Source organism: Balaenoptera acutorostrata, chromosome 14 (assembly GCF_949987535.1).
Source record: "Balaenoptera acutorostrata chromosome 14, mBalAcu1.1, whole genome shotgun sequence".
NCBI classification, from domain to species: Eukaryota; Metazoa; Chordata; class Mammalia; order Artiodactyla; family Balaenopteridae; genus Balaenoptera; species Balaenoptera acutorostrata.
The window spans coordinates 2,823,425-2,848,023 of record NC_080077.1 but is presented as its reverse complement, the minus strand read 5'-3'; the positions used below and the strand labels follow the sequence as shown (position 1 = coordinate 2,848,023).

Genomic DNA, 24,599 nt, shown 5'->3' with positions numbered 1-24,599 from the left:
GGGAGCTGACTGAGACCCACAGGAATGCAGCTGGGCTTCACTTCAAGCTGTGTTCACACAAGGCCTGTTTCACGCTTTCCTCAGAACTGAATTGGCATTTGGAAGGCCTCTTACTCCAGGCATTTATGGGGCCCGAAGGAAATGGAGGCGGCCCCAGTATTTTGGGGTTTGGGGTTCACGATGCTGGGATCACTCTGGAGTTGGAGAGGAAGATGAGGCTCTCTCCCCTGCCTGACCCCCGAGGCCCAGCCCTAGGCCCCTGTGGATGCTGCCAGGTGCATCCAACTGGCTCCAGTGTGACTGGCCCCTGCTCCCTTCCCCTCTTTCAGGGACAGGGGCCACAGATCGCTCAGTCGGGAAAGCGAAGGGAGCTGGGAGGGGCTCGGGATCCGGAGTCTCAGACCCGGAGCCCGTCTCATGGGCCCCACGCTCTCCATGACAGCGAGGTGACACACACCTGGAGGAGAAGCCACACCAGCTCTCTCTCCTGTGTCACCTGTGCGCATTGTGTGATTTGGGAGGAGTGGGGTGTCATCAACGGGATGTGACTCGACGGCCGGCAGGTCGCGCTACCCAGCTGCTGGGTGACCCCGAGGTGTCCGGGCAGCGGCCCCCTCCGGCTCCGGGCTCCTGGGCGCCAGGAGCAGCTGGTGAGCCGAGCAGCCAGCTTGCACCAAATCAGCGGTGGCTTCTGGCTCCAGCCGGAGAGACACAAAGCGCGAGCGACACCACTGCTGCACGGAGGCGCTTACGTCTTTGAGGGTGATGATGTTGGGGTGCTGGCCGTACCGCAGGAGGATCTCAATCTCTTCCGAGGGGTCCCTTTTGCTCTTATCGATGATCTGAAACAAACAGAGGTGGACGTGAGGCTTCCAGCTGGCGCCTGCGGCGGGGACCCTTTCTGCCCCTCCTCCCCCTCTGGCTCAAGCTCAACCGAGATAACCCACAACTGCCTAGAAATTCATGGCAATCCTTGCTTTCCCAATGAGCAACGGAGACTGACATTAAAAAGAGAGCACCTGGGCTTCCCTGGTGGCGCAGTGGTTGAGAGTCTGCCTGCCAATGCAGGGGACACGGGTTCGAGCCCTGGTCTGGGAAGATCCCACATGCCGCGGAGCAACTGGGCCCGTGAGCCACAACTACTGAGCCTGCGCGTCTGGAGCCTGTGCTCCGCAACGGGAGGGGCCGCGACAGTGAGAGGCCCGCGCACCGCGATGAAGAGTGGCCCCCGCTTGCCGCAACTAGAGAAAGCCCTCGCACAGAAAAACGAAGACCCAACACAGCCAAAAATAAATAAATAAATAAATTTAAAAAAAAAAAAAAAAAAAGAGAGCACCTGCCTCCAGACACTAATTTTGAGCTATGACAGGGTTGGATGAAGACGGGTGGGTTTGGGGAGCTCACACGGGCACCACCGACAGCAGCAGGCGCTCTGCTACCACTCGCGGCGCAGGCTCTGGGTTGGCGGCCTGCGCCCCCTGCTCCGTCCAAGGTGGGCCTCCGGCTGCTGTGCGTCTCTCGCCCTGTTCGGTGGTCACACGCCGGCAACGAAGTGAGACCCAGCGTGGTTCTCAGCAAGAGACGCCGCGGCGGCGTGCGTGCTGAGGCTGTGCTGTGACTTGCACGTACGGCTGCTCCTTCTGGCTCCTCCTCCTCCTCCCGGCACGTGGAGCCCAGGTCTTAGGATGGCAGATAAAATCCTCTTACCCCATGAACACAGATGGCTTCCAACCACAGGGTGTCATGAATGAAAGCCCACCTGGAAACAGGGGGTCACCTGTTGGTGCTTCCTGGGCCCCTGTGCCTGCTTCTTACGGGGACGGAGCTGGCTGGGAGGGGACCCCACTCAGGCGAAGTCTACAGCACGCGTGTGGGAAACAACACTCAGAAGAGGACGATCGTTTCTGTGCCTTAGTTTCACCCAAGTACAAAACACTCGCCACGTGGAGGACGTGTAGCCATTTCACTGCTAGAGTGTGAGGGAAATGCACTCTCACTCTCTATCACGTCCACGGCTCTAAGCGGAGGCTTGCGCGACACTCACTTTCTTCTTTAGATGAACTGAATGCTCAGGTGGCACAGGACCCAGTGTTGGAGCTCTGCCCGCCCGACCCCCTGCCGCCCCTTCACTGCAGTGGAAGATGGTCGTGGTGCCCGCGCTTCTCTGTCTCGGTTTTATACCCACTGCCAGGCTCTGACGACATTGGCGCCCGGGACCATGAGCCCCATGACACACGTTGTTCAACAAGGAAAAACCCAAGCTTCCTTTTTTTAAAAAAAAATAAATTTATTTACTTTTTGTTTATTTTTGGCTGCGTTGGGTCTTCGTTGCTGCGCGCGGGCTTTCTCTAGTTGCGGGGAGCGGGGGCTACTCTTCATTGCTGTGCGCGGGCTTCTCATGGCGGTGGCTTCTCTTGTTGCAGAGCAAAGGCTCTAGGCGCGCGGGCTTCAGTAGTTGTGGCACGTGGGCTCAGCAGTTGTCGCTCGTGAGCTCAGCAGTTGCGGCACGCGGGCTCTAGAGCGCAGGCTCAGTAGCTGTGGCGCACGGGCTTAGCTGCTCCGCGGCATGTGGGATCCTCCCGGACCAGGGCTCGAACCCGTGTCCCCTGCGATGGCAGGCGGATTCTCAACCACTGCGCCACCAGGGAAGTCCCAGCTTCCTTTCTTGACACAGCTTTCCTCCTTTTGTTACTAAAGTTCTAGCTAGGACACCGGGATTACTTCTGTTATTGACAGAAGCCAACACACAGTGCATCCTTCTAGAGGAGATTTTTCTGAAGGCTCATGCAGTGGGGGGTGGAGGGGATGCCTTAGCGTGTGGGCGCCTAGGCGGCCGCGGGGCAGGTCCTTACGCTGCCTGGATCACACGCTGACCAACAGCGTTCTAGGACCGTCTCTGCCCCAGCTGCCTGCCGGGCCGTTCAATCCCTGGGCTGCGATCCCTTTGCAATGTGAGAAGGTTAAAATCATTAGTGGTTTTTAAAAAAAGTTAGTGGTAGATTCTTTTTTTTTCAAATAAAATTTCATGATAAAGGAGATGTATTTTTAGCATAAATCACAATAGAATAGGATGCAAGATAAACAAGAAAGAGGAAGCCTTTTCTCTATGCCGATGGCCCAGAGCAGGGGGAGGAGGGAGCAGTTATGGGACCAGAGGGGCGGCTGCACAAACGGGGCACCCACAGGGGCTGGGGGCTCTACCCTCCTCCCTCCTGTGGTGTCTACCCCGGCAGAACCGACTGGAAGCCAGAGGGCAGGCAGGGTGGGGTGATGGGGTCCCTAGCGTGCATGGAGGAGAGGGTGGGTGCCTGCCTGGAAGGGAGGCCCCAGGGGAGTGGAGCCGAGCACGGGCTCCTGCACCTGCCCAGCCGGCCGCTACCTTTCCTATAGTCTGGGCAACGTGGGACCGACACACAGCAGCAAGTTCTGTTCAGACCCAGCGTTTTGATCCTGATTGTTGTCAGCAAAGGCTGGCAGCTTTTATCCACAAATCTTTTTCTGGGATTTTTTTGGGAGAAAGATCAGGAAGAAGAGACACAGAGCAGTGAGGTGTGATGACCGGTCCCTGAGCACAAAGCCCAGGTCCGTGGGGGACAGCAGAGCCTGGGGGGGGGGTGGTTTGAGCACATTGTTCAGACGCATCCAAGAAGGAGTTTCTTCTCCGTGGGGTCTGTTTCTTGGGATTGCTGTTGTGGGACTGGCTTCTAGTTCAAGCGAGCCCAGGTTAATCGAGTCCCTTATTTTGAGAACAGTATTGTTTTATAATCTTGCTTATGCAGCAAAACCGAGGGAGGCATTCTCAGCAAGCATGTTCAGCCGCAAGGCCTCCTCTCTCCGTGCCGATGCTCAAATGATGCTGACGGACCACACGCAGGGACGAACGGTGGATCTGTCCTCGCCTGCAGCAGGAGGCCACCCACGGGTCAGCACCCAACGGGGCTGGCAAACCAGACTCTCACGGGGCTGCTGTTTGACAAGCTGTATATTTCCAGAGTCTGTGAAGCAAGTCTGGCCCCAACAAAGGAGGGCAGACCACGTGATTCTCCTCAGCAGGTGAAGCGTGCAGGTGGGTATTGGTACATCCTTATTCCTGGTGGCTGAGGGCGGGGGCAGGATTGGTCCAGACTTCACTGCCATCCACACACTCTCCCCTCTCCCTTTTGGTCTCTGCGTTTCCCCATCTTCCTCTTCCCCATCTCTCTCCAGCACAGGCTCCCCTCCTGGACACTGAATGGCGTGGGGCTTCGAGAGGGGGCCTGAGCTCACAGGCTGGCCGAACACCCTCCGGAGGCGGGCGTTTCTGCTGACGTGTCGAGAGGATCGATACACTTGACAGGAGAGGAGTAGAGCACGGAACCCCTTGTAAAATTCAACAGATACCCTCTCCTGTTCAATTACTTTAAACAAATGACACAGAGAAAGGACTCCAAGTTTTCCTGCCGGAAAAGATTAAAATTTCCATGCCAATCAGCTTTCCTTCTAAAAATAAGCTCTATTCACGTCAGGCATCTGTCAATTCCATTGCCTTTTCTGGCTGACAAATTACATACACAGTAGGAAAATGAGCCCAGAAAACCCGATGTAATTGTCAACGGTCTGCTGTGAATACAAATTGGGGCTCCTTCTGGAGAGAGCCAGCCCAGCTTCAGCCTTGAGTGTATCAGCCACACTTCACTAGAATTAAGAACTGCATGACACAGACTCTTGTACAATTTCAAGGATCTCGCTTTATTTTTACCTGATTCTATTGCTACTTTAATAACACAAAAATCTGCTCCTGAAAGGACACGCAGCTGTGCTTCCCTCCAGGAAAACGTGGCCATGGCCGGTGACATCCATCCATCCCTGAGTGAGCCTCTCAGACAAAGAAGGGGGAAAACGTGCAAGTGGAGCTTTGAATGAAAAGGAGCGAGTGTCTGTATGTTGGAAGATAAAACAGGCCAACAGGAAAGGCTACAGCAACATAAAAGCTCCCTTAGTTTCTGATTCTTCAGTGACATTCCCCTTTTTGCTATGGCTTCTGGTTCTGTGATCAGTAAAATCCCTACATGGCTGGATTGTGAATTCCCTGAGAACAGGTTTGTTTTTGCCTGGAACCTAGCACTGCGTCTGCCTCGGAAAAAGCGTTAATGAAAAATTTGTAAAAACGAATGAAAGGAACTGGTTACGGAACAGGGAGTCCCTGCAGAATGAAATGCGTTCTACAGGCAAGAAGTGTTCTAGGGAGCAGTCATACTGCCCACTCGGACAATAAAAAAGCCAAAGAAAGGGATGAGGTGATTTCGAATTTGAAGAAAAGCTCCTGATTGATATTTCTCTCTCTCTCTCTTTTCTTTTCTTTTTTTTTTTTTTTTTTGGCTGCACCACTCAGCTTTTGGGATCTTAGTTCCTCGAGCAGGCACTGAACCCAGGTCCCGGCAGTGAAAGCACGGAGTCCTAACCACTGGACCACCAGGGAACTCCCGATATTTTTCTCTCTTAAATAACATTGGTCCTTGACACCACCAAGCACCATGACGGGGGTGTGGAGACAGGAAATGAGCTGCGAAGCATGTCAGGGGTTACAAAAGCCCTAAAGAAGGTACTGAAGGCAAGGAGGACGGGGAGGACCACATCGTGGTGGTCAGAGAGATCAGCCCCCAGGCTGGCGAGGAAACTTCTGGGCTCAGGGAAGAGTGTATCGCCCTTGTGGGAGGGAGCTGGGGACAGACGAGGGGCCTGAGGAGCTCCAGGAACGGGGCTCTGGGGCCCTGCTGGCCACTGCAAGGATCTGGGCTCCATCTGAGCGAGACGGACACCACTGGAGAGGGGGCTTTGTGCAAGTGGCAGTGTCCAGAATACGCACCTGACCGTGTCAAGCCACAAAGACCTAAAACCGAAATAAAAATGAAACCTTGTGCAATTTTTGTAAAGTGAGCACAGAACCTTTCATGAAATAAGAATATTAATTATCTTTTCCTTCCAAATACACCTCTCCCCTTTGAATCTTTCTCTATCACAGTTACTTTCTGCAGTTCATCGTTGATTCCATTTCAGTCTTATTTTAAATGACAGGTGCATTAATGCCTTGGCATCTATGCAGCATCATGTCATGCTTATTTCAAAGTCCTATACACTTTCACCTCCTACCACTAGCCTCTGGGACTGGCTATGAAGACAAAGGTGGACTTGAGTTTCACATCAGACTCCTGAGCTATTTTGTCCTGTGGAAATAGCTCCGAGATCCTAGAAAGTAGAGCACATCTGTTCACTGGGACGTGTCTGAGAGAACGTTGCGGTTTTTCTCATTCAGCCATCCTAGCCCAAGGCAGGTGCGCTGGGAGGACACCCCCAGCAGGTGGAGGAGGGCGTCAGCATCCTGTCCTCTGAGGCCAGATTCTCCCGGTGGAGGATCCCGGGCAGCCTGGTGGTGTTCTGCCACAGCAGAAGGGAGGGACCAAGCCTAGGGACCCAGACTCTGAGTGAACCCACACTTACTGAGTCGCCATTCCATGTAGGCACTGCCCTAAAGGTTTTGTTAAGTGGTAGCTAGAATTGGTCTCACTAATTTAGGACCTGCGCATAAATATGCAGCTGAGAGCAAATGCAAAACCAGCAATCTTGTTGCCTGGGAATATACTGGGGTAGGTTGGTTTAAGTATATCGGTTAAGTTGAACTTAAATGCAGTTAATATGATGACAGAATAATTATTGTGCAAAATTAGGTACTTATAAGACAGACATAGACTTTAAGCAAAACACAATGATATTTCCAAGAATGTGAGACCCGCTGTATCCCATACTCTTGAGTTCGGAGGCTGACCGTTCAGGGCTGGCACTGCCGTCCCCTCAGAAGGACCGCACTTGGATTCCTGCCCCTGCACAGAGGGTGGGAGCCGCTGTGCTCTTGGTCCATTACCTTCCTGCTGCCAAAACAGTGAGCAGAGGCTCAACAGAGAGGGAAAACCCTACCTCATCTCCGGATACCAGCCGCTGGAACTTATCTACATAAGATGCCCCTTTAACTCTATGCTTTTGGCAGGGGTTCCCAACCTCGGCACCCAGACATTTTGGCTGGGTGAGTCTCTGGGGTGTGTGGGTGGGCGTCCTATGCAGGAGGCAGGGCAGCACCCTGGCCTCTGCACACCACGTACCAGGAGCGACTCCCGCCCCAGGTGTGACAATCAGAAGGTATCCAGACACTGCCAGCGTCCCCGGGGCGGGGGGCAAAATCACCCTGACGCGACGGCCTCAGGCAAAATCACCCCAACGCGACGGCCTCAGGCAAAATCACCCCGACGCGACGGCCTCAGGCAAAGCCCGTGTATTCGGGCCACAGTCCTACAGTCCACTGGGGACTTGCTCTCTTCCTGCTGCTCTGTACACAGCGGGGGAAGTTCCCAAACCCTCCCCGTAGCTGGAGGGAGGCCCCGACGGGATTGTCTCTCAAAATGAAACAGACACCGTTTTCCATCCAAGAATTTGCAGAGCTGGGTTTGCAAACTGTGGTGGCCCAGAGAGGTGATGCTAAACTCTAGTGGCTGAATCTCAACGGGGCTTTTGCGGAGCTGAGATCCACTCTCAGCCAAGCCACTGAACCGCACCCTTGGTTCCGTGTTATACTCGAGAACACGCTGAGCCGTGCAGTTTCTTAGTTCCTCCATCAGTAAGTGGGGTACTTGCTGCCCATCAAGATACAGAGTAGAAAAAAGCCCAAACACATTTCAGCTATGTTCTACCCGGAAAACGCTGGAAAGGGAACAGAATAGTGACCCTAGGTGGGCTACAGCAGTTTGGGTAGCAAACGGGCTCATTCTGAACACTCTTTGCCATGGCACTCCTGCCAGCTCTTTCACCTTTGAAAGAAATCTGCCCTCGGATGGATGAACCGACCCGCAGCGAGCGGCTTAAAACGTTCCCCGAAACAGCCCTGGGTCCCGGGGCGCGCATCTCACTGGAAAGTCGCTGCCTCTTCCTGTGCTTGGGTAATTCAAGCATCTTCCAGACAATGAATTATGACCCACCAGAGTCTCGGAGAGGATGAGGGAAATCCCTGTAGCGTCCACCTGCCCAGTTCACCCAGGGAACTTCAAGGCTTGTAAAACAGGAACAGGACGCCTGGCTCTTTCTTTCTCCATCAGTTGCAGCCACAGCTCCTGGCTTTGTCGCCAGAGAGGCCGGGGCTGAAATTCCCCAGAAATTCCCATCGGGGGGTCTGATCTTTGAGGACCGAGTTATAAGCCGCTTGTTGACAAAGCGGATTCAGATGGTGTCTTTTTGTGAGAGCTGGATATGGAGACATAAGACACTATTTCCTTTGTCTGGGGATTTATTTTCAGACACCTCCCAGTATCAGGCTGTTTTCTAGAAGGGCATCAGGGTCAGCGAGCTTGAAACACTAGACGGGTTTCTTTGCACTCAATGGAAGCCGCAATTGTTTCTGGGACTGCTGCTGGTCACCTGATAAACTGTCTAAAGAAATTCTGCGAGAAATGACACATGCAGAAAGAATTTTAAGATGCCTATGTGCGCTTATGAAGTATGTGAAATACATTTAAAGTAAAAATGAAATTGTCTCATCTGAGGCAGGACTAGGGTCTCCTCTCCATCACTGGCTCGTCTGGATACGGGAATGGCATCATCCGAGCTCCCCTACAAACTCTCCCAAGGGTGGGGAAAAATACAATTCCTCAACGATCCAAATCCCGAAATACATCAGACCCACATGCCAATGGCTCCCCTGCAGTCTCAAGCCCCCAAGTCGTGCGATGTTTCCTTCCGTCACCCGCTCCTCAAGCCCCCTCTCCCAGGAATTTAAAGTCGTGCGATGTTTCCTTCCGTCACCCGCTCCTCAGCGTGTTCGAGACACTGGGCAGGCTGATGACCATGGACCCAAAGGACCCACACACTGAGCCTTCCTCCAATGTAAACATTCTTTTTTGTTTGAGGAATTCAAGATAAACTTGCCAAAAGGCCACAAATTCCCAACCCTAACTAAACCAACGGGCCTGCGTTTTTTGGGGCTGGTGACCTTTTTGACGGGGCAGAGCATTTCCTCAGGGCCAGAAGCTTTGGGCAGACATCCCAGCGGGCACGAGGGTGCATCTGCTTTCACAGAGCGGCCATGGAGCTGTGGGTGAGGTGGAACGAGGCCATCGCCTCATCGCCACTGTTTTGAACAAGTTTCTCAGAGCTCAGGAAGATCACAACGGACGGAATGACTCCTCTCACACGGCTGCCTGCTGGCCAGGCACCAGCTGTCCCCAAAAGTTCTTTGACGAGCAGCGTAGTGTCATGTGCCCCAGATGAGTTTGGGATAAGCCAGGATGGTCTGGCCACCATGACACCGCCGGCCGGACCTGGGTCCTCAAGCGCCTCCAGGTCAGCTGAGTGGGTGAGTGGTGGACAGACCAGCTCTCGCTCCCTTGGAGGGAGAATGTACAATTTATGCTTTTTACAAAAATTAGATTATGACTTTAGCAGAACGCTTCAGCTTTCATCCACATTTTACGCACCAGGAAACGCAAGAAACTGGTATCTTGGATTTCCAGATCAAATATTTAATTTAGCAACGATTACAGAAGCCAAAGGCAGGATGGAGAGAGTGCCAAACTGGGCTGTAGTTGTTATTCTTTTCTTATGTATTTATTTATTTATTTATTTAGGCTGCACTGGGTCTTAGATGCGGCATGCGGGATCTTTTAGTTTTGGCATGCGGGCTTCTTCGTTGTAGCATGCATGTGGGATCTAGTTCCGCGACCAGGGATCAAACCCCGGCCCCCTGCATTGGGAGCGCAGAGTCTTACCCACTGGACCACCAGAGAAGTTCACTGTTACTACTGTTTTCTGTTCTTGATGATTCAGGGTAAAACTACCAGCTCTCTCCTTAAGGTTTTGCAAATATTACAAAACATTTGCTTCTATTTATTTCTTTGATTTAAGTTTTGGTGACTGTAGCTTCCTTTCCCTTCTCCTTTCCTCCTTCCCTCCCTCCCTCCTTCTTCCCCTCCTTCCCCAAATGCTCTGCCTGGCCCCCAACTCTATAGTTTCCAAACTGCTGAGTGCCCAGAGCTTTTGTTCCAGCGCGTTTTATGTAGAAAGTTACTAAAGGTGGTCAGTACCTACACGTCGGCTGGAGCAGAACATATTCATGATTTGCAAAATAGTTTTTTAACGGGTGACCTAATATCAAAGCCAATGGAACGGCCCCGCAGCAGAGCTTAGAAGAGGCCGAGGGAGAGTGTCTGTGAGGCTGGGCGTGCCTGCCGGGGCCTGGGGCCTGGGCAGCTGCAGACGCGGCCGCCGCGTGCCCCGCTCTTACCTTCACGGCGTACTCGGCGTCTGTGGCCATGTGCACACAGCGCTTGCATACGGAGTAGGCGCCCACCCCGATGTCCTCCTTGACCTCGTAGCCATCGGTGAAGCGGGTGTTGTTCCCGTGTAACTGCTGCAGAGAGAGCGGGCGGGCAGAGAGCGCGATCAGAGGCCTCTCATGCAAGGGCACCGAACGCGGTGCAAAGGAGGCTTCAGCCCTTGCACGTGGGGACACGGAGGCCAGGAGGTGGTGGCGTCCTCGGACCACAGTCACGGAGCTAGCTGGCAGTGGTTCCAGATCTCAACCCAGCTTCCCCATCTGTCGGGTCAGGACCCTGTTCTCAGACGCCCAGCACCCTGTGTCGGCTGACCTGCCTGCTTCCCCCAAAGGTCCGAGAGAGGTGAGAGGTCAGACGTCCCTGAGACCGGGTGCAGCTCTGACGCTGGTGTCCGGATGCCGACGTCTGATTGGGAATCTGACCCACCGACGCCCCCTCGCCATCCTCACCCAACATGATCTCTTCTGAGATTCTCTACCCCTGCTCACATTTATACGGTGTAAAACTGCTTATAAAAATAGCACCTTCACTGACCCCCGAAGACTACATTTCGTGATGGGAACTGGTGCCCACAAACCCAGCCACTCTCTTGCGGTGCTGGCTCGACTCTGCACAGCAGAGACCCCCAAGCGTGACCCCTGCCGGGGCTCCTGCCACAGACACACCACGATGACATCCTTCTCAGGACTCTTTCTGTCTTGAGGACGAACGTGAAGCATGGCTCAGATCACCGTCTCGATGACCCCGGGGAGGCAGGGGGAGGGGTTCGTTTAGGAAGTGAACCCCAACTCGGCGGAGACGGCTCACGGGTCCCCTCAGTGCGGCCACCTCCTCGCCCCGACCTGCTGGGGGCGAGTGGAGTCGGGCCCTACGGGATCCCCTGCATGACGGGGGGCCGATTACCTGCACGACGGGGTGAACTGTGGCTTTGTGCAGATCTTGCTGCGAGGGCTCCTGGGCCAGGCTGGAGGCCACAAAACTGAATCCTCTAAACAGGTGATGAGCGTTGGCGCTGGGGGGGACGCCAGGTGAGTCTGCAGGTACAACCAGAGAGTCAACAGCCGCAACGTGGTGAGGTAACCCTGTGGGTGTGTGATGTGTGTGTGTGTGTGTGGTGTGTGTCAGGTGTGTGTGGTGTGTGTGTGTGCATGTGCATCTCTGTGATGTGTGCGTGTGTGGTGTGTCAGGTGTGTGTGTGCATGTGTGTGTCATGTTGTGCACGTGTGTGTGATCAGTGTGTGTCAGGTGTGAGGTGTGTGTGGTGTGTGTGCATGTATGTGCACACATGTGCATCTCTGTGGTGTGTGTGTGTGGGTCAGGTGTGAAGTGTGCATATGTGCATGTGTGTGTGTCAGGTGTGTGTGAGGTGTGCATGTGTGTTCGGTGTGTGCATGTGTGCGTGGTGTGTGTCAGGTGTGTGTGCATGTGTGTCAGGTTGTGCACATGTGTGTGTTCAGTGTGTGCACGTATGTGTTTGGTGTGTGTGTGTCAGGTGTGAGGTGTGTGTGTGTCAGGTTGTGCACATGTTCGGGGTGTGTCAGGTGTGTGCGCACGTGTGTTTGGTGACAGGTGTGTGTGCATGTGTGTGCACACATGTGCATCTGTGTGGTGTGTGCATGTGTGTGTCAGGTGTGTGTGTGTCAGGTCGTGCACGTGTGTGTGCTCGGTGTGTCAGGTGCGTGCACACGTGTGTGTTTGGTGTGTGTGTGTCAGGTGCGTGCACACGTGTGTTTGGTGTGTGTGTCAGGTGTGAGGTGTGTGTGTGTCAGGTTGTGCACGTGTGTGTTCAGTGTGTGTGTCAGGTGCGCGCGTATGTGTTTGGTGTGTGTGTGTCAGGTGTGAGGTGTGTGTGTGTGGTGAGTGTGTGTGTTGGAGAACGAGGTGAAACGGAGATTAGACAGGCTGAACCATATGAAACCACACTTTATTCTGGGAGGTGCCAGTGCTTTGATACACGGCAAAAATACCCAGAACAAAAACGTGAGGGTAATCACTGATCATCACTTACTAGATATTCATTCTCAGCAGCAACCCTCTGCCCTGCGCACTCCAGACCGAGCCCAGAGCCACCAGCAACCTCGGGGTGAGCTGTCACTCCTGGGCCAGGGCAGAGGAGGCCACCCTCTGAGTTTCTCAGGTCAGCAGGAACCGGGCACAGGGACGCAGGCCCGGGCATTGGTGCCTCTTCTGTCCCCCCTGCCCCAGGCCTGAGGAGCTCGAGGGCAGCACGCAGGGTACTCTGCTCCCAGGGACCCTCAGGGAGCCCTTCAACCGTGACCCCTATAAGCTCTGTCGATTTGTTTGAAGGCTTGACTGCTGTCGAGATGGGTCCCAGTTCAAGTTTATCATTAAGAAAAACAAAAGGATAAAAGATTGGTGGAGAGAAAATATTTGCATCATATACAACAGACAAGGGACCAAACTCTCTATACGCAAAGAGCTCCCAGAGATCAATGAGAAAAAAGGAACAAGCCCAGAAGAAAAATGGGGGCAGGACTCAGATACCGACTGCTCTCCTACCTGAGAAGGTGCTCAGTCCCTCTAATGGGGGCACGTACACATTTAACCGGGGTAACACTTTGCCTAACAAATTAGCAAAATGTAAAGTAACCAGCTGCATGTAGGTTTGGCTGGGGCTGGACACTGCGGTGGTAGGTGGGAGCCTAAGCTGGCATAATCTTTGCAAGGTAGAAGTGGAGTTATCTATCAAAGTATAAAATACACCTGTCTTTCGAAGAGCTACTCGACTTCTATGAATTTATCTGACAGAATTACTTTCAAAAGTGCTTAGAAATAAATGTAGAAAATGTTTGTCCTGGTGTAGATATATACTGATACAATGGCATATTACTCAGCCTTTAAAAAGAATAAAATAATGCCATTTGCAGCTACGTGGTGGACCTAGAGATTATCATACTAAGCGAAGTAAGTCAGAAGGAGAAAGACAAATACCATATGATATCACCTATATGTGGAATCTAAAATACGACACAAATGACCTTATCTATGAAACAGAAACAGACTCACAGACATAGAGAACAGACTTACGGTTGCCAAGGGGAAGGAGGGGTGGGGAACAGAATTACTGGGAGTCTGGGGTTAGCAGATGCAAACTATAATACATAGAATGGATAAACAACAAGGTCCTACTGTAGAGCACAGGGAACTCTATTCAATATCCTGTGATAAACCATAATGGAAAAGAACGTGAAAAAGAATATATATATATGTATAGCTGAGTAACTTTGCTGTACAGCAGAAATTAACACAACATTGTAAATCAACTATACGTCAATAAAATTTAAAAACAAACAAAATGTGATCTTTAAAAACTTTAAAAAAAGAGAAAAAAAGAAAATGTTTGTCTTAGCAATATTTGTAATAGCAAAACAAACAAAAAAAAACTGGAGACAACCTGAATATTCACCACTGAGGACACCATGCGCAAGACCAACAATGTTCATGGGTGCAGGTCACACTAGTAAGACTATGATACCCGGGATGAGACACGGCTGTGTGAACTGACACAATAGTCTGTCAAGTCAAAAAAGAGAAAACAAGCTGTAGAATGTACACACTGCAGGAAAAAATTTTTTTTTTAATTTTTTAAAAACTTTTTTTTTAACATCTTTATTGGAGTATAATTGCTTTACAATGGTGTGTTAGTTTCTGCTGTATAACAAAGTGAAATCAGCTATATATGTACTGAAACACATTACAATAAACTCATAAGCAATATATAACAATATGATAACATAAATTCTATCACTTAGGCATTATATATATATATAAATCTATAATACTACATAAAGTATATAATGTGGATTTAAATTTTTCTTACAACGTACATATGTAAGATTTAAATCCATATTATATATAAAGCTCTGGCGAGTGGGACTGGAAAGGCCATAGGAGTGGGTGTTCGCTTTTCTACTTTTTACCTTTTTACTTGGTCTTGATACTTTGATGTGGAAACAATACACTAAAGCTTTCATGGTGGAACAGGTGGCGGGGGGCTTGGAGGGGTGAGCTGATGCAGAGAATGTGGGTTTTATTCCTGAGCATTTTATTCTGAGGGAAAGGCGATTGGGGCGCTCCTTCCACACCCGGGAGCTACACCACGAGCTGCATGACGTGGGATCTCTCCCTGCAGATGAGCGGCCGACCCGGTGGCCCACACGGCTCTTCCAGGGAGACCTTGCCGGGTGACAGGGGGCTTCACGTGCCTGGCCCACCGCACCTTCAGCATCTTGGACCACGAGGGAGAGGACTTGGGTCTCAGCCCCGGACCTGTTACCTTGCAAAGCGCTCCAGAGTCACCCCGGAGTTAATGAGATCAGAGCTGACTGTGTTTGGAAATAAGCTGCTAGGCTAGAAAAGCTTAATTAAAAAGCACAAGGCTCGGCTGAGTCGTTTTTAGAATTTGGAAATTATGCACCGCAAGACAGCAGAGGCAGCATGTGTGCTCTGAAGATGCTGGGCTTTGCTCCCGGGCTGGCTTTGCGCTTTGCCTTTCTTTGCCCTGCAGAGGACTCTGGCTTTGAGGTCTGCCTGCTCTTAAAAATCCCCTGGGCTACCGTGTCCTGCCCTAGGTCTGCACCAAGCACAGGGACACAGCATCCATTCAGCCACCATTAAGCCCCGAGGCTCAGGTTTTAGATGGAAGAACTGGGGCCCATCTCAGGAACTAGCGTGAGCTGTGCACAGGTTGAGGGCCGAGTGGACGGAGGCTCAGTTACAGCACCTGGGAGTGTGCGCGTGGTGGGGAGGTACCGTCTGGTGAACTTGAACTGATACACCTTCCCTAGTGAATGGAAAGTCTGCAGATCAAATAAGCAAGGGCTTTCAACCACCAAGGAGGCGTGAAGCCCAGGGCCATGCCTTCTGTGCTCGGGCTGCCTCTCTCTGCTCAGACCAAGAGATCAGCTGAGGTTCACGCGCGCTTCACGAGAGGCTGTCACAGCCATCGCTGGGTCCGTGTAGCTAGATGGTGACCACATGGTAGGTGGTATCGACGGCATTTAACACGCTTCATAACTGGCTAGGGAACGCCGATTTTTAGCTCAGTACTAAAAGAAGAGCAAAGATGTGAGTTGGATGAAAGGAAATTTAAAGCTGAGTACAGTCAACCTTCGTTGATCCTAGGAGTGATTTCTGACTTGTGCAATACGTTTCTGGGTTTTTAAATCTTAGAGTGGTGGCATCTCCCATCGGTCAGCAGGCTCTGATGGGCAGCTGGTGTGTCTTCAGGGAAAATCCACCAGCTTTAGCATCGGTTTAAGTTAAAAAAGAAAGACTTTAAGGCCACTACAAAAAATTCTGACAGTGCAGCATCCAAGTCTAACGCAGGATGTGGATTATCCGCTGTTTCAGAATCACATCACCTCTGCCGCCCTTTGAGAGCCGGGCGCTCAGCTCATGTGCTTAGAAAATTCTACTCTCTTATATAAATATAGAGAGAATGATTTTTCTGTGTCTCGGCACTTCAAGTACTACCTCCTCAAAGGCAAACTGTGTCCTACAATAAGTTGACTTTAAGTACAATTGATTGGAGAAATCCAAATAGTAAGGAGTAAAAAAGCCATTTCATTAAAACGCATTGTGTCTAATTATGTTTTCCTTCGGCTAATAATAATATGAATTTGAATTCTCTGTGCACAAAAGGTTTATGAGGTATTAAAAAAAGCCAGCTAATCACACAGGCCGACTAGGTCGGAGTTTAAATTCTTCACGGATAACACAAAAAGCATGTAAAGGTGAATAATTTCGAGTTGACTGTATGAGCATTTTCTTGCCAGGCAGCAAAAACATGGTCTTTATTTCAGTATTTTAAGCACAGAGTTCCGAATGACGGAAACCCTCGGTGAAACAGTGCACATTTCATTAAGGACCGGGAGGTCGTGTGGGTGGTGGTCATGACAGGCAGTGTCCTTTGTCAGGGTTAATCGTTTCTGTGTTCCTTTACATTCAGGTAAACCACAGGAGGAGAAAGAAAGCGACCTGCTCAGGTGAGCCGCGGGCACACGCGGGATGGAATCCCCAATCCTGCCCCATCTTTCCAAACTCTGAAGCTAAAAAGTAATCTGATTCTGTGAAGTGGGTCAATTTTGTCAACAGGAAGGACTGACCCCAACACCCAAGAACTTTCTGAGGCTGTTGAGAACTGGAGAAACATTGGACCGTCTCTACTAGAGAGGACAGACCTAGATCTCCTCCACCTCCTCGGCAGCCACGGTACATCTCACAGCAGCGATTACCCCAGACTGTGACAGCAGGCATCACTCTAGCTCTGTCCCTGAGGACAGTCTTAGTTTTATCTGGGGGCTGCAGGAGGACCCGAAAGAAACGAGTGAGCGTCTGCATCCCGACTCCCTCATTGATAGCCCCCAGAATTTGCTTCTTTCTCGGTCCTGGAGCCCCTGCTGCGTGGGTCAGGAGCTGCCCTGGGACCACCAGCGGCCCCAGGGATGCCCCCAACCGTCTGTGTTTGCACAGAGCTCACACCTTTAATGTGCCCCCCGCCCCCGCCGGCGTGCGGGACACGGGCTCTCACCAACAGCTTAAACCAGAGGGAGCCCAGTGGATTCTCCGTTGCAACTTTATCTACTTGATATTTTGTATCTGACCATCTATTTGTTTCATGATCCTTTTTTAATCACAGAAAATTTTAGATGCAATAACAGTGAGAAAAGCATGGGAACCCCCCATGGGCACGTCACACAGCCCCAAGAGCTACCAACTGGCTGAACTTTTCCCACCCATATCTCCAGAAGGGGCTTGTTAATTTGTTTTTTAGACAAAATCACCATACCTTCACTGGGATGAACCGAACTGTGCCCCACAAAATTCACAAGTTGAAGCCCAATGTGGCTGTATTTGGAGAAGGAGTCTCGTGGAGGGTAGTTAAGGTTAAATGAGGTGATGAGGGTAGGACTCTGTTTCAGCAAGACTGATGTCTTTATAAGAAGAGGAAGGGACACCAGGGACTTCTCTCTCCTTCTCCTCGAGCACAAAGAAAGGCCATGTGAAGACACAGAGAGAAGGAGGCCGTCTGCAAGCCCAGAAGAGAGCTCGCACGGGAAACCAAGATAAATTTCTCTAGTTGAAGCCGTCCAGTCTGTGGTATTTTGTTATGGCCGCCTGGGTAGACTAGGACAATTACCATATCCGAAAAAGGTTAATATTAATTTATTCATATCACAAAATGACAAATTTTAAAGGGAGCTGACCAGTTCTGAGTGAATTTGGTAGACCTTAGGAGTAATTTAAGACGTATCATAGAGGCTAAATACCCAAGTCCATCTGCTGTGCTGAGATACAGTAGCTGATGCAACTTTTCAAACAGGCGTTTGTTTTTTTGTATGAATAAGAGCAATAATCCACACGTTAAAAGGCTTAACCGACAGGCTCCCTCTTCCCATAAAACCTCCCTAGCTAAACGAGAGATTTTCATTGTCTTGAGGTTCTTTTCTCGAGCTTGCCCGGGTGTGTCCCTCGGACAGGTGGTCACTGGATTGGCAACTTAGGCCAAGAGGCAGCATGAGGCGGGCGGGGGATACAGAACACCTGGCAAGTCTCCCCGCTGGGTGTTACCCGGGGGCTAAGTGATGAGTGGCCCCATCACGCGAGCCTTTGCCACGAGCAAAGGAACCAGGACATCAAACAGAACTGAGGACTGTAGCCCACGGAAGCGCCCTTGAACACGGCGCTCTCTGGCTCCTGGATGCCCGTCTCTGCCCGGCCAGGCTGGAGGACCCGCCGTGGGAAAGGCACACAGGCCCGCCCCCCTCTCCCTGCCTGCACACACCTGTGGGTGTCCTCGCCGTGAACTCGGGGTCGAAGTGGAAGGTGTCCTCCGGCCTGCCCACCGCCGGCTTGAAGGGCGGCTTGATCTCCTTCCTGTACAGCTTCTGCGTGGACAGCAAGACGGGGCGCTGAGGGCCAGCAGGGAGAAGGCGGGCGGGAAACCCACCTGTGCCACCTGCCCGTCAGGTGCCAGCACGCGGCGGCCCCTCCCAGAGCTCTGACTCGTTTAGTAACACACACAGACTACGGTATCTATCGTATACGACACAGAATAGAGTTACATAGTTTATAAAGAGACCTAAGAGCCATTGTTCGCGGGAAAAGGGTTTGGGGACATCTAAGTGTTCTTGATTTTAGGGCAATGGTTTTCAACCTTTTTTGGGCAGTAGAATCTTCTTCTTCAAGTAAAAACGGACAGGACAGCTACGCCCTGCCCCACCCCCAGGTAACAGCAGGAAGAGCCCTGCTCCTTGGCGAGTCCCCCCCGCCCCGGCGACCTCGGAGCCAGCACCTGGGACCCTGCTCTGCGGGGACACAGACCCCATCCAGGTCCTTCCTCACCCACACCCCAATGTCTGTGCACCTCCCTGGGGCACCTACTCCGGCTGCCACCAGATTTGGGTGTCCAGACCCCTCTGCTCCAGTCGAGGGGCTGCGTCGGGCTTTTGGGTTTATTTACACATTTTTGCGCACTTTAACGGCCCGAGGGAGCACCAGCCAGAGAACTGGCCACATGCGGCGCTGCCTTTGGTGGGATGCAGAGGCCACGGCCTCACGCACATCGTTCCAAGCCTCTCAGGCCCAGCAAGGACTCCTGCCGCTGGAAGGGGTCCCGACCCAGGGCTGATCAGGGCTGTTTCCCGGCTGGAAACACCAGGCTCAGGCACTTCTCGGAGCACCTGTTTCACCAGGTCTGGACTCAGGAACCACCCCTACCCGCACCCCGGTCGGGGGAGTCTGGAAATGGACGCAGTGACTTGTGGAGATCCGCTCTCAATCTTTCAACAACACAGTAAAGCAGATTTTGTCACCCGAGTTTCCAGACGAGGAAATAGGCTAAGATTAGGTAAGACCCCCTCCAGGGTCAAGGGCGACGAAGGGGCAGACGGGAGGAGGGCCTGGGTCTCCAGACTCTTCCCGTTCCAGGGGAGACCCCGTCCAGAACACACCCTTCCAGAAGGCGCCGTCAAACAGCTGCACTGACCGGTGGCCGCTGGGCTCCCTCCCGGGGCTCAGAGCAGCCGCGGCTGCAGGTGCACATGTGGAGCTGGGGGGGGGGGCAGTGCACTTGGGAGCCATTAGAGGAGAAAAAAACGAGTTAATTCAGCCGAGCATTATTCGGTCACTTCCCGCCCTGGGTGAACACATTTCATTAGGAATTGAGTTACTCTATAAGCCCTTTCCAGATAGAAAGAGGATGCCTTCCACGCAGACACACCCGTAGGGTGGGAATGCACTTCCCTGATGCATGCACTTGTCAGGGGAAATCTAATAAGCAGGGGCGAGCTCGGCCCCCCCAATTAAAATGCTGCCCAGCCTGGCCTGCGGGGCTTGACCCTCCCCTCCCACCAGCGATATTTGAGCTGGGTTGTTAAATATTTGTCCTGACCCAGTAAAAATCACATCCTCTCCCTCTGCCTTCACCGGTCCTCCTGCTACTTCCCAGAGAAGGGGGAGGGAGAGAGGAATCTCCACCGCAGCAGGACTCCTACTTCTCTGATGAGGGGGAATTTGTTTACCGGAGAGATTTCCATTATAAAAACACACGCACGTGTGGCTGCCAGAGGTGGGGTGGGGCTTGGGGGAGTTCGGGGAGGGGGGTTGGAGCGGCTGAAATGGACCCGATGAAATGAAGAGGATGGAAAGGTGCAAATTTTCGGTTATAAAATAAATAAGTCCTGGGATGTACAGGACAGCCTGGTGCCTGAAGTTCGTAAGACCGCGCTGCGTATCTGAAAGCTGCTAAGAGAGGAGATCCTGGAAGTTCTCATCACAGGGAAAAAACTCCTATGACTGTGTGGTGACAGATTTTAACTAGACTTATTGCGGTGATCACTTCACAATGCAAAGATCAAATCATTATGTTGTACACCTGAACCTAACATAATGGTGTTTTTTTTTTAATTTTAATTTTTATTTATTTTTTTACTTTTTATTTTTCTTTTTCAAACAGTTTATTTGTTGTTTAGCTTACAAATGACCAAGTTTTGGGGGGGGTTTGTTTTTTGTCTTTTACAGCCCATGCTGTCTCTTTTTTTAAAATTTAATTTAATTAATTAATTAATTTATACAGCAGGTTCTTATTAGTTATCTGTTTTATACCTATTAGTGTATATATGTCAATCTCAATCTCCCAATTCATCCCACCCCTCGCTTTCCCCCCTTGGTGTCCATATGTTTGTTCTCTACATCTGCGTCTCTATTTCTGCCTTGAAAACCGTGAACCTAACATAATGTTATATGTCAATTGTATCTCAATACACACACACACAGAACTGGTTGTCATTTCATGCAAATGAGAGACATTTTGCATCTGAAGGCTGAAGCTCATACATTTCAGTTCCTCTCCTCACCCCAACTCCCAGGCCAATTCTTCTATTTGCCTCCGTTGACTGCAGCTCACTGGTCCTGGCTGGGAGGCTGACCCCTTGGGAGAAGACACAGCCCCTGACTTCCAAGTCCTCAGCCATAAGGAGAAGAGTTCATCGGAATCAGACTGTCCCCTGGCCGTGAGCTGCTGTGGACTTGGTTTGGGTGGAGAGCATTGCACCCTTTTAACTGAAGTATCTAGTGATGACTCGGGAAGCAAGAGAGGACGTGGTACCCGGGGTTCCCCGCCCAGGAGGGTGCTCGGCTCATGCGTGCCCCACCCTGCCCTGTGCGGAATCCCAATTCCAGATGCCCACCAAGCCAGTCCCAGAACCTCGTGTGCAGTGTGTACAACCTCTGGCTTCACATGGCAACGTGTGCAAGCACACGTCTGTGTTTCCTTGCATTTTCCACACCGCCTCTGTAAGCCTGTGCATCAGCTACGGAGAGCCTGACTGACCCGAGGGACAGCGTGGAAGAAAGCTTCCCAAGGCTTGCAGGAGGGCAGCAGGAAGTCCTCTCGAAGACCCTTCTTCACCCCGACACTGGTCCCTGCAGAGAGCGAGCCTGTGAGCACAATCTGCCCACCGGCCCCCAGACCACCACCCTCTCTGTCTCCGGCGGTTGCTGCGGTTTCATCCTGGTTTCAAGTGGGCAGCAAAGAGCTGTGTAGGCCACCTGGGGTGTTTGGTCACCCTGCCCTTTGGATACACCCTTGTGTTTGCTGCAGTCTTAAAGGCCTGTCAATGTCTTCCTGTTACTGGATAAACATTTTGGAACGTGCTAATATGTGTTATTCTTATACATGTTTTTTCTTTCTTTCCAGGTGTCCAAAACTAGGAGTGGGTTTGAGGATTTAGGGAAAAGGTGACCTTGCTTCCCATTCTGTAATGTCCGCGGCTGTGCACAGGGTCAAATGGAGAATGAACAGGCAGATGCATTTTGTGGACTTTGAGCTTGACGAGATGCAGCGTAGTTCTGACCTAGATTCCCCTTTCTGAGCCTCTAGAACAATTTACCCCACACTGATGGAAAGAAAGTGGGATCTCATGACCAAATTCACCAGGCATCACTTTAAATCATGGCATTTGTCCCAGCATCTCAGGATGATGATCTCAGGTTGCAAGTTGTAGCAACGCTGCAACGGATTTCACATCGCACACGTACAGGCTGGGATTTTCTTTGCAGGTGTGTCCGAATTCTACTTATACCTAAAAGACCTTCAGGTGACCAGGGAAGGACAGAGGGAGCAAAATAAAAATAGCAACTGGATAATGAAAAGACCGATGCTAGTTCGAGGTCACAGACCTAACATCTGTTTTCTGCCGGCACTTTTGGCTCCAAGCATTTCAAAATTAACACGCTCCAATTAGGCAAAGGGCACCGTTAGAGATGATTCCTGAAATAGCAACGCAGAAATGATGCAGATCGAGATGCAGAGTGATGGCAGCACAGTAGGAGGAACAGGAAGAATTTCAATGACTGCAGCGCGCCGTGGGTGGATCTGGGGCGTATGGTCCGCGAGGTGCACAGCTCTGCTTCCACTGGTGACCCCACCGTGAGCTGCTCCAACCCCAGAAGCTGGATTTACAAAACCCCCGAGCCAAAGGGCAACTAAATCTTTGAACAAAGACACCTGTCGGCTCCTTGAAAGGGTGAGTTCTCCTGGTGTACTTAACGTGGAAGTAGATCGACAGAAATCTTCCAGTGGGCTGTGGAAGGGACCCAGGCACGGTGAGATGCTGAGCGGCGGCCGGTAGCTCCCGGGACCCAAACCGGAGGGGTCCCCCGTCTGCTGCCCGGAGCCCGACGCTGCTCCTGCCAGACCACACGGCCGGCGATCTGGGGGCTCTGCACACGATGCCAGGTCACCCAGGGACGGTGCGCGCTCCTCTCGCTGCCTTGGGTTCCGTTTCCCCCGGGGAATCCTTCCCATCTCACACACGCCAACCGGTGATGTGCTTGGAAGGGTTTCAGAACATAAAAGGAACAGCACAAGCCTACCCCCAGCATTAATAGAAGTGACTGCAAGAATGAGTCGTCACAGTTACAGGGAGGGCCTTGGCTGTGGAAGCATCATTCCCGCTGCGAGGGGAGCCCGGCTCACGGGGCCCGAGGTGATTAACTTTGACGAAGCTTATTTTGGGTTTGTGCTAATTTTTGTGTTCTCAGCACTGCTCCAGCCACAGGGGAAAAGTAAACGCAGCTTCTGTGCCCGACTCTCCCATCACCGGCTGCAGAGGCTTTCAGTCTATAATTAACTTGTAATTTTTCATTTCTCCTATCGCAGGGAGCGAGCTTGCAGGGAAGATGCCTCCTGGGCAGGTGCCAATTGCTAGGCTCTGAGGACAAGGTGATGGCAGAGCAGGACAAGCGGGGCAGCGCCCCCCACGTGCAGCGGCCACGGACTCACTCTGCCCCAGCAGGAAACCCGAAGACCCCAGGGAGAAGCGCTGGATGACAGGTATTTACTTAAAAAAACCAAAAGCTTCTGCTGGCAGTTTTGGGTCATAGAAGGAAGCAGAGGTGAAATCATATCCTTATGTGTTCCAGGCTGGATCCTGAGGCCAGCTCTGGGGTAGAGTCGAATAGTCAAGGAGATGCCTTGTCACTGCCATTCTGAGCATCTGCCTGGCAGTGGGAAGGCCTGTTGGTATTAACAGTTTTTGCAAATGCGTCTCCCTCCCCTGTGGTTTCCAGTTATCTAAGCTGCCGAAAGCAGAATGAGCACATCTGGACTAATCTATCCCGTGCACGTCTCTCTAAAGCCGGGGCCGGTCGCTGGCCAGGACCCAGCGGCCCCTATGGGGCTCACCAGCTCGTGCCGGGGCTGGAGGGGATGACTGCTTGTCTTCCCGGGAAGGGCCCGAGCGGCTGGAGTGAGGCTGCGGTCCCAGGAGATCTTTGCTGGGAGGACTCCCTCGCCCCATCCCCCGCTCCCCCCTCGTCAATCCTCCTCCATCTCTGCGGCGTCACCCCCTCCCAGACGGGACAGCCCCACCGCACGCCTCTTCCGTGGCTGGATGACGGCACGCCTGCACGGCGGTGTCCCCCGGACTTGAAGCAGCTTGAGGACAGCTGTGTCTTTCCATCGTTACGTCCCGGACACCTGCCCACCTTGACACGGGCGAGCCCCAAGTACTCACTAAATACATCAATGTGCACAAAAGTGGTCTCTCAGAGCTCCTCCCCCTCTCTGGCTGCTTCATCCAGAGCCAGGGACGCAATGAGGTCCTTCCACGCCTCTGGCCCTGCCTGGTCATCCTCGGGTGAACATGGAAATGACAGTAGGTAAGGTTGTCTGAGTGCATCAGAAGGGTCTCTCTCAAAAACCAAACCAAACCAAAATGAAATGAAACGAAATGCTAGAAGCAATGAAAGAAACTTCCCGACCTAACTCCAGCCCGACTGCTTTGACGTGACGCAGAAGCACCACCTTCTTGGTACCGGAAGCCAGGGACTTTGCGCCGACCGCAGAGCCAGGCCCAGCCGTGCACCAGGGCTGCTCTAAATGGCCGGGCACCTCAGCTCTTGCTCAGAGCTCACGCAGACCTGGGCTTTCTGGAACGCACGGGAACCCAGCCTGCAGTGTTCCAGGGCCACTGCGCTGTGAACATTCCACGCACCTCACGAAGCTGGCCTGGACCCCCCGGGACAAGCCCCTTCTCCGGCACCGTCCTGGGGTGAGCATCTCCCCAGCAGCTGCCCACGGCCCCCCTTCCAGCCAGGCTCTAGTGTTGAGCGGTGTGGCCGCCGGGACCCCCTTCCTTCCCCTCCTGTGCTGGTCCCTTCCCACTGCAGCCCCTGCCCCAGCGATGCTGGCCCCATTTTCCCGGGCGCCTCACGTCACCA

The 24,599-nt window shown here is 52.2% G+C and overlaps 1 protein-coding gene across 6 annotated transcripts in view; it reads right to left on the bottom strand.

The window, feature by feature from the left end:
- The window catches only part of RPS6KA2 (ribosomal protein S6 kinase A2), a 375,942-nt gene that overhangs the window by 14,216 nt on the left and 337,127 nt on the right, over positions 1-24,599 (bottom strand). For all 6 annotated transcript variants that reach the window (XM_007186070.2, XM_057527592.1, XM_007186071.2 and 3 more), the window contains 4 exons: positions 18,160-18,262; positions 11,256-11,386; positions 10,301-10,426; positions 753-842 (listed from right to left, as the gene is read on the bottom strand). In XM_007186070.2, coding sequence (XP_007186132.2) covers positions 753-842; positions 10,301-10,426; positions 11,256-11,386; positions 18,160-18,262 — 450 coding nt within the window. The remainder of the gene's footprint in view (positions 1-752; positions 843-10,300; positions 10,427-11,255; positions 11,387-18,159; positions 18,263-24,599) is intronic.